General features: G+C 47.8%; 1 protein-coding gene across 1 annotated transcript; it reads right to left on the reverse strand.

The window, feature by feature from the left end:
* Window positions 1-362: 362 nt before the first annotated feature.
* On the reverse strand, window positions 363-9704 carry L3HYPDH (trans-L-3-hydroxyproline dehydratase). The gene is made up of 5 exons (XM_045014689.1): window positions 9208-9704; window positions 6606-6775; window positions 5419-5541; window positions 4476-4613; window positions 363-916 (listed from the first exon to the last, which is right to left on the reverse strand). Exons 1-5 carry the CDS (start codon window positions 9695-9697, stop codon window positions 791-793), a joined length of 1047 nt encoding a protein of 348 aa, XP_044870624.1. The 5' UTR covers window positions 9698-9704; the 3' UTR covers window positions 363-790.
* Window positions 9705-9951: the final 247 nt, after the last annotated feature.

Consider the following 9951-nt stretch of genomic DNA (forward strand, 5'->3'; position numbering starts at 1 on the left):
AGGACAAAAGTATTTGCAAAGTATGACCCAGCCTACTCCAGGTGCAGAGGGCAGCATATCAAAAGGCACAATGTCAAGAATGCGGAAAGGAGCAAGCAGAGGCATGATAGCCCCTTGTTGATCATGACAAGGAACCTGAATACGAAGTGACCTGAGACAGGATGTCAGTGGAAGGACCCGCTGATGAGTAATGTTTGTAGAGCAGGGAAGATAAAAAATACCAGAGCTGAAGTTAAGAGATCTGAGCTAGGAAGCAGCGTGACCAGACAGGTTATGGTAGTTAAAGTGAAATGACCAAGTCAGGGCAGATGAACCAAAACAATGACTGAGGCCATGTTACTAGAATTAAAACAAGAAAAATGTGAGGTCAGAATACCGCATTTTAATAGAGTTCTTGCACTGAAGCAGAGTTTAAAGTACAAAATGTCTTTACAAGAGGCACTTACATATGAAATTGCCCCTTCAAGCTAAGCTTTGTTTACTATCAAGCATTTGAAATATAATTGTAAATGCAGTTTCAAACAGACCCAGACTTGTATAATACATGCTAATCACTACAGAATAATGTGGCCTGTGATCTTTATTTGTAATACAAGTAATCATGATACCAGGAAAGTTCTTTTTAGCTCTGCTCTCTGATATTTAAATGAATTTGTTTTTAACCATGCATAGATACAGCAGTCTATTAGGAAAATATGAGCTAAGTAAGTATGGTGTATTTATATTTCCCCCCTACAGATTACAAATATTGGTTACTATTTAAAAGCTGGCAATTGAATGATGGCAAAGGTCACTTTAGAGAAAATCCGTATTTCAGTGGGTCCTCCTCTTCAACAACAAAGGTTGCTGTTCCAGTATAAAAGGCTTCTCCTGAAACTTCTACTACAACAGCGTTATAGTCACCACACTTTGCTTCCTGAGAAGAGAAAAGGTTTAGATTTTAAACTGAATTGGCATTTAAGGGGTTCTTCCCTGTTTACAAGAGTATTACTACATAGTACAGTAGCTCCTCACTTAACGTCGTCCCGGTTAACGTTGTTTTGTTGGTGATCAATTAGAGAACATACTTGTTTAAAGTGCAACGCTCCCTTATAATGTTGTTTGGCAGCTGCCTGCTTTGTCCACTGCTTGCAGGAAGAGCAGCCCGTTGGAGCTAGCTGGTGGGGGCTTGGAACCAGGGTGCACCGGCAGCCCCCGCAACAGCTCCCCTAAGTTCCCTGTGCACAGCCACCCAGCAGGCTAGCAATTGCCGGGCAGTTCAGCTGTCCGTCCCCACACTGCCGTATGCTGCTCCTGCCTTGGAGCTGCTCCAGGGAGCCTCCTGCTTGCTGTGTGGGGGAGAGAGGGGGAAGAAGGGTGCTAATGTTAGGGTGCCCCCCTCCCCCCGCTCCTGAACCCCATTTCCACAGAACGGGGGGAAGGGGAGGATGGGACACGACAGGGCTCAGGTCAAGGGAGCTTGCTGGCAGCAGCTGCTGTCTCAACTTGCTGATCTACTTAAAAAGGCAGTGTACTTAGAGTGGGGTCCACGTACTTAAAAGGGGCAACGCACAGTGTGCGTCTCTCTCTCTGCCATGCTGTGTCTCCTCCCTCCATTCGTGCTGCCTTGTAGAGTGTGAGGCTACATTAACAGGAATGGGTTGACCCTTGAGGGCTCAGCTGATTGCTAGTTCATCATTTAGCAGTAAGGCATTCCCTGGGAAATATCCCACCCTCTTCCTCCACCAGCTCAACCAAGCTTCACAAACATCATTGCTGTGTACAGTATTAAATTGTTTGTTATACTCTGTGTGTATACACACACACACACACACGAGTCTTTTGGCAAAAAAAATGTCACCAAAAGACTTAAGAATTGATGTAAATAATGGGGATGGGGAAATTGGATTCGCTAAACATCGTTTTGCTTAAAGTTGCATTTTTCAGGAACATAACTACAATGTTAAGCAAGGAGTTACTGTAGGTAGCTAAGTACAATAAAATTGTGTCACCAATGGCATTGCTTCTGTGGATGTCCCTCAGCTCTGACCAACTGCAGTTACAGTCACAGGGCTTTTGTTTACTTAGAGTCACTCGCAGACATAACCCACCTACACTGGGTCAGAGGTCAGCAGAGCTACATCAGTCAGGAGTGTGTTTTTTCACACCTCTGACTGACTAGCTATGTCAATCTCTCTTTTAAGCGTAGGCCAGGCCTTACCGAGCCACACCATGATAATGGCTTCTATCTGGCACAGGCCAACCTAGCTTGGACTGAGCCATGAGCTACCAGGCAAGAAGGGTATAGCAGCTATATAAAATACTTGAACTAGTAGCCTATGATGACTTCTGCTGGGAGCTCCAGGAAGTCAAGGCAAGTGAAGGAAAGGCTCCACTATTGCCGCAGGAACAGAAATCACAGTTTAAGGCTGTGTCTACACCAGAGACCTTACAGCTGTGTCGCTGTAAGATCTCTTGTGTAACTGCTCTATGACGATGGAGAGAGCACTCCCATTGACATAATTAAACCATCCCAATGAGCAGCGGTAGGAGAAGCTCTCCTGCCAACATGTATATATGGAGATATACCTATCTCATAGAACTGGAAGGGACCCTGAAAGGTCATCGAGTCCAGCCCCCTGCCTTCACTAGCAAGACAAGTATCAATTTTGCCCCAGATCCCTAAGTGGCCCCCTCAAGGATTGAACTCAACACCCTGAGTCTAGCAGGCCAATGCGCAAACCACTGAGCTATCCCTCCCCCTGTGCACAGCACCACTTATGCTGGCAAAACTTATGTCGCTCAGGCATGTGTTTTTTTCAGCCCCTTGAATGACATAAGTTTTACCGACATAGGTGGTAGTGTAGACATGGCCTAAGACCGTGGGGTTTACTTATTGCAGTGGTTCCCAATGCAGTGCCCGCGGGCGCCATAGCGCCCGCCGGGGCATTTATGTGCGCCCGCCTAGTGCCCAGCAGGGGAGAGAAGCCACGGCCCCGCACCTGCCGGGGACAGAGAACTCCAGGGCTGCAGACTGCGGGTGTTCTCTGTCCCTGGCAGGCGCAGGGCTGCAGCTTCTCTCGGGCTGCAGGCTGCGGGCGCTAGTGTTTTTGGCTTAAGCCGGAGAGAAACCGCACCCCTGCACCTGCCAGGGACAGAGAACTCCGGGGCTGCAGGCTTCATTCCATGTTAAAATAAGAATAATAAATATATTTGGACCAGCAGTTCAACAATGTAACTTTTTTAAAATAAATAAGATGAACACTGTTTATGATATTTATTTTGTAAAGACTTCTTAATTTTTCTTACAGGTAGATAAAAAAGAGCAAATTCACATGGTAAGGTGAAAGAGTAATTGCCGAATAATTTAATTAATACCTTTTACATGTAAAATTACCTTTTTTATCTTATGGATTCATATATTATGTATATTAAATATGATGTTTTTTGTATTATTTAATGTACAAATACAAAATAAGCCTTGAAAAATTGTTGGTGCCCACCACACTTTTCTGGAAACACAAATGTGCTACTGGCCACAAAAAGGTTGGGGACCACTGGCTTATTGGTTTTTTTTAATCAATAGTTTTGCACTTTAAATGGAACAGCAGTTACCTTTGGCAGGTCTGCTCCAGACATATGGCTCCTTCCTTTTCCTAGTTTCCCAGAATGTTTCTGATATTCACGAGCTTTCCCATCCCAAGTTCATCCCATTTGCCTTCTTCCAATGTATGCAGCCTCTTACGTCTCTCCTGAATTGTCACTCAACTGAATCCAGACTTCTTTGTAAATCAGTCCCACCAGCCCACATTGCTGGTGCTCTTCACTCAACTCCTTCCAATCTGGAAATCTTTCAGCTGTAACTATATTCAAACCCTACAAATATTGCCCTGCTCTGATGAGAAGCCTCTGTATATACTGCGCAAAACTGCACGCTTCTTTTTTTTCCCTGATTTTCACTTCAAGCTCATCTCTGATCTGGTGTTGGCTGCGACCCCCCAAGTCTCTTTCAGCAGTACCACTTCTTTGGTTTGTCACACTTCATGTCTGTTTTGGATTATTTCCCACCCCCCATCTGTATTATTTTCTACCAATGTTCCTAATTATTTTAGGTCTCTGAATTATTCATCCATCCTCAGCTCCTTCCAATTATCTATCATCCGTGAATTTAATCACCATACTGTTTATTCCTTTCTGTACAGCCTATGATCACAATGGAAAGATTACTGCGTCAAGTGAATCTTCGTCCCCATTTATCCAGAACACACTGCTCTTCTACACAAAGTTTGTCAAGACTTGCAATCTCTGCTCAAAACAGGCCCAGGACTGAACCGATAGGGATGCTACAGATCAAGTGACTACAGTGGCAGAACTGTTTGTAGATAGTTGCACTATGCCTGGTTTAAGCCTGTGCTGTTAGTTCCTCACTGGCATGAGCACAAAATTCACAAAAAACACCTTAAAAATACACAGAAAAGAAGAGGTTTGCTGCTTGCCTTCACGGCTTTTCCAGTGAACAAGGAACCAGTTGTGCTGCTTCTAAAGCTTCTGGTCTGGTTCAGCTGGATGAGACCCTTATGGTATTGTAAGGCAATGCGCGCAGTTACTCCTGAGCCTGTAGGACTTCTGTCGACCTAATTTAAAAAATAAAAGGTTTATTAGCTTATTTTTCATCTTTTACTATAAAAGGAGACACTCCCTCCCAATACTACAGTCCATATCATTACAGACATTTCCTAGCTCTGGGGTTCTGCAAATAGACAGGGTGAGAGAAGAACAAAAGAAATGAAGTGGGTTCTGGCACTTTTAGACTGATTCTGTTTGGCAAAATACTAGGAGCGAGGGATCCTAGTTTGACAATATTCATAATTACTACTCAAGTATTAAAACTTCATGTTACTTTCAGGTCTGTAACACTTGCAGATAATCACTAACAGAATCTAGAACTAAATTCTCTCATCAGTGCTTCTCAAAGTCGGCCCGCAGCTTGTTCAGCGCATCCCTCGGCCCATGCTGCTTCCTGCAGCCCCCATTGGCCTGGAGCAGCGAACGGCAGCCAGTGGGAGCTGTGATCGGGCGAACCTGTGGACGCGGCAGGTAAAACATACCAGCCTGGCCTGCCAGGGGCTTTCCCTGAACAAGCGGCGACCCGACTTTGAGAAGCACTGCTCTGGATCATTCCCATGTGACAGTTGGGAGAGTCCTTCCTACTAAACTCATGTTTAATCCTTAGTGAAAACCTCTCTCATGTTTGCAGAAGTATTTACCTGCTTTCATTCTATACTGAAATAGTTTATGGTTAAGGAACAGACGACACTTCAAAGACAATGCCTTTGCAGCATAGCGAGAGAAGCAGCCGCTCAATTTAACTCATTCTTAATAGATACACAGACCAGGCATTACATATCTTGTCTCCCTTAAAGTAGCATGTTTTCATACCTGTGCATCTGCAAACACACAGATGTTGGTTGTTGGTTCATCACAAAATGCGTCTTTTCCATCTGTTAATATAGTACCATAGAGGAAAGCAAGTTCTTCGTTGTCAGGGTGATGAAGTTTAAACTAGGAACAACACACAGAATGGATATACAGACATATACAACAATCAAATATTTTCAACTAAATTGCAGTACGATTTTTACAAGATGACAAAGCTGGGCACACACAAGTATAAATGTACCAGCCTAACTACTCTTGGGCACATTTACTTCTACCCCACAGGTAACAAACTGATGCTCATTAGTGAGGACAGCAACTTCTTTATCCTGTGTTCACTTAAGACTACAGACATTGTGGAACTGTGGAATTTCCTGTGTGCAACTCAAACCCTCAGCTATTTCTTCAAGACTCGACTTCACTGATTCCCTAAACTCTGTTCAAGATGCATTTTTCAGGTCTGATATTTGCTTGACTACAAACCATCAGTGTGCTGTTGTTGCCTGGGGCTGTACAGGCATGTGTGCGGTGAGTGAGAGGTGGGACACGCATAAACACGACAGACATTTAAGCAGCCTACAGTAGACATTCTGGTGCTAGATACGGGCGCTCCTGAAGTCATTAAGAATACGTAAATACAAAATTCAAAACTAAAAATATGCTAATACACTTTTTAGTAAGATCAATCATGCAGAAAGCAGGATAGTATAGTAGACTGGCAACAGCAACCCCAGTCTCCTCAGCCGTGGCTCTGAATTTGGATTAGGGCTGGTCTACACTAGAATGGCTACAGTGGGGCAGCTGTACTGATACAGCTGTGCCACTGTAGCTGCTAGTGAAGACACTCTATGCCAGCAGGAGACAGCTCCTCCTGTTGGCATAATTACTCCACCTTCCCCAGGAGCGGTAGCTGTGTCGGCAGCTTTTCCGTACCCCCGGGCGACTTAAATTATACTGAAATAAGTGCAAGTGTGTACAAGCCCTAACTAAACTGTAAAACTACAGAAACAGGGCAAGAATCGTCACACCCACAAACACCTGAGAAAGTCTATTATGATATTTACTCTTTGCTGGAATGCTATACCTGGAATGTAAAACAATGTCATGAAGTGTCTCCTCTGTAAGAAAAACCCTGCATTACTATTGCTTTGTTAGAAAAGTATTTGGGGTATGTTGGCATCCTGCTGTACCTGTCTCTTTACTGCTTCTGTTACTGCACTTGCTGCATCTACAAGATCCTGAGTCTTTGAAGAACAAACATCTAATCCCAACCTCTCAGCACTGAGAAAGGCATAGAAAGCACCACCATATCCAATATCGACCACCACCTTCCCATGGCCAGGAACATCAACTGTCACATCTAAACAGAACAGGAGAGGGAGGGAAAGCAAGCAGAATGTGCATGAGCATATATAGGTAACATTATCTCCCCGCACCTCCCCTTGGCCCCCCAACATGGGAAAACATTCTGTCCTAATTCACACCCCAGTGCAATGGTGCTGATTTTAATGCAACTGTTAGCAGAGTAACAAGGATAATTTTTTGTAGCACTTTGACATCAAAGGATAAAGAGAGGTAAGTGCTAAGTCTTATAAGAGCCTGATCTAACTTCCATTAAAGTCAATGGAAAAACTCTCCTGTTAAAATCCACGGGTCAGACTGGGTTCTAAATCAGGGAACAATTTGTCCTTGTCCTTGCTGAGCTGAATTTGTCCAACTATACAGACTGTACTTTCCAAACTAGAAGTATTAGATTTTTTTTTAGACCATTTATCTCATGCTTATTAGTGCAAAACAGTGCAATCAGATTCTATCAATTCAGCAGGATTCTAATAAACACAGTAGGGTAAGTCAACGTAATTACAGTGTCAGATTTACTTTGAAGTGAGATGTAAAGCTAAGTGCTAAAGCAAGAGTGGCACAGAACTCTACAGGAAAGTCAAGGAACACAATGCTAGAAATCATGTCAGGAGTTTCAATCATTAGAAAAATTAAAATACCCAAACCAAAAAAACAAATGACAGTGAGTAGACTAGATTATTAGATGCAGCTATAAAATGGGTACAAGGAGTCTTGGAAAGGAAAGGAAAAGATGCTGGAGGGCAGAAAGCAGAACAGCTAAAGGAATTAATGCAGTAGCAAAACGAAAAGGCAAAATGCAGGAGACCATCAGACTGAAGAGTGTGGGTGACTCCTAGTGTACTTACAGAAGCTGAATATGGTTATGCAATAGCGAAGACACAAATTTGGGATAGCATATCATCCTAAAATATCACAGGGATTGTGAAGTCTCTAATCTATCCGAAGTTCTGCTCTTTTGTTACTTAATAAAGGTTCTCAGAAACATTAGGTAGCCCATCTGCAGAGAGCCCTACAAAGCAGAGTTCTTCATCCTCTCGACCTGGTCACCAATTTCAACATCAGGCAGATCCATAGTTAGGTCTATTCTTCTGTGGAGTCAAAAGTAAGTACAGACTTCATTAAAACACCCCTCTCTCCACCAAAACATTCACCTGCCTGTCCCCTTCCCACCCTTAATGAGTGGAGTGTACAAAGTTAAAAACAAATCATTCCTCTGTTTTCTGGAGCGATCTCAGTAAGCGGCAAAGAGTCCTGTGGCACCTTATAGACTAACAGACGTATTGGAGCATGAGCTTTCGTGGGAGAATACCCACTTCGTCGGATGCATGCGAAGTGGGTATTCTCCCACGAAAGCTCATGCTCCAATACGTCTGTTAGTCTATAAGGTGCCACAGGACTCTTTGCTGCTTTTACCGATCCAGACTAACATGGCTCCCCTCTGATACTCAGTAAGTGGTATCTTCTTAACTATTCTCAGTTCAAGAGGCTGCAATCTTAGACAAGCTTCCTCCTTCAAACTATTGATGTTTATACAGTCTTAAACTACCCAATCTGATTCCCACAAATAAGAATGCATTGTGTTTTGCAGAATTGGAGGCTGCCAGCCCAATATGGTCTCAGGGGCAGCAACATGCAGGGCACAAACTACGATCCTTTGTGCAGAAAGCCTGTTGGCTGCCAGAGCTGTGCCACGCCCTTCGACACTGACACCTGCTTCCAAAGTCAAGGGGCCAGCACACATGCTTGAAGCTGGTTGTATCAGAACCAAAGCACCCGTAACACCCCTCCGTAGGTGCTGGAACTGAGGGTGCAGCAGCACCCCCAGCTTGAAATGGTTTCCCTCATATACAGGGTTTACAATTGGGTTCAATGGCTTTCAGCACCCCCACTATACCAATTGTTCCTGCACCCCTCTGCAGTGTGTGGAAAGGAACCAGGTGAGGGCACGTGGGCCCCACATCCCTCACTGACCAAGGTGTGGCGCTACCTCACACGAGACGCGGGGAAAGCCAGAGCAGGTTTAGTGGTGTTAGTCATGCACACAGTCGTCATTGTCACCCGTGGGGGCCGTACAGTCGGGGGGGGGGGGCGAGAACCAGGGCACCCTTCCCCACGGCTCCAGGGGACGCACAGAAGGGGGCTCGGGGATCACACGGCCAAGGGGCGCCCCGCACCATTATTGGGGGCTCACAGACAGGGGGCCAGGCTCTCAGGGGCGCCCCACAGGCGGGGGTGGGGGGGGTCACACAGAGGGGGGCTCGGGGATCACACGGCCAAGGGGCGCCCCGCACCATTATTGGGGGCTCACAGACAGGGGGCCAGGCTCTCAGGGGCGCCCCACAGGCGGGGGTGGGGGGGTCACACAGAGGGGGCGCCCCGCCCCCCAGGCGCCAGGGGTCTCCCCCCAGCAGCGGCCGGGCTCCCCGGTACCTGCGGCGGCGGCGAAGGCGGGCACGCTGTGGAAGCGGACGCGGCTGCCGCTGCGCCGCCCGTCCCAGGGCACGAAGGCGGTGACGGGCCCGCAGGGGCAGTGGATGGTGACCGCGGTCTCGGGGCGGCTCGGCGCCGGCACCAGGCCGGCGTCCAGCGCGAAGCGGCCCAGCGCCAGCACGGCGTGGCCGCACATGGTGCTGTAGCCCTGGCCGTGCAGGAAGAGCGCGCCCAGCCGGGCGGCCGGCAGCTCGCTGGGCACCAGCACCGCCGCGTACATGCCGCGGTGCCCGCGCGGCTCCTGCACCAGCAGCCGCCGCACGTGGTCCAGCTCCGCGCCCATGTGGCGGCGCCGGGCCAGCAGCGTGGGGCCCGCGGGGCCCGGCTCCAGCCCGCCCGGCACGATGCGCAGCGGCTCCCCGCCCGTGTGCATGTCCACCACGCGCACCGCCGGCCGCGCGCCGGGCGGCAGCCAGCCCGGCGCCGCCATCGCAGCGAGGCGGCCACGCCCACCCGGGGGCGGAACCAAGGGAGCCTGTCGGGGCGAGGCTGGCCACGCCCGAATGAGCGCGGTCCCGTGACGTCATCAACTAAAGGGGCGGGGCTTGCGCGGTGACCACGCCCATCAGGGTGGGTGTGCGACAAAGCGGGCCCCCATTGGGGAGCGCCGGGGAAACCCCGCCCAACCGGGCGAGAGGCCGCAGGGGGCTCCGCCTTCAGGTAGGCGGGGCTATCCTGGCCGCA

The sequence above is a fragment of the Mauremys mutica genome, chromosome 4 (genome assembly GCF_020497125.1).
Source record: "Mauremys mutica isolate MM-2020 ecotype Southern chromosome 4, ASM2049712v1, whole genome shotgun sequence".
In the NCBI taxonomy this organism is placed as follows: domain Eukaryota; kingdom Metazoa; phylum Chordata; order Testudines; family Geoemydidae; genus Mauremys; species Mauremys mutica.

Coding starts and splice junctions, on each gene's coding strand:
- L3HYPDH (XM_045014689.1), bottom strand. CDS start 9,697: ATGGCGGCGCCGGGCTGGCTGCCGCCCGGCGCGCGGCCGGCGGTGCGC. Junction 6,776..9,207: donor CGCCTTCGCCGCCGCCGCAG/GTACCGGGGAGC, acceptor TGTTCTGTTTAG/ATGTGACAGTTGATGTTCCT. Junction 917..4,475: donor TCACTGGAAAAGCCGTGAAG/GCAAGCAGCAAA, acceptor TTCTCTTCTCAG/GAAGCAAAGTGTGGTGACTA.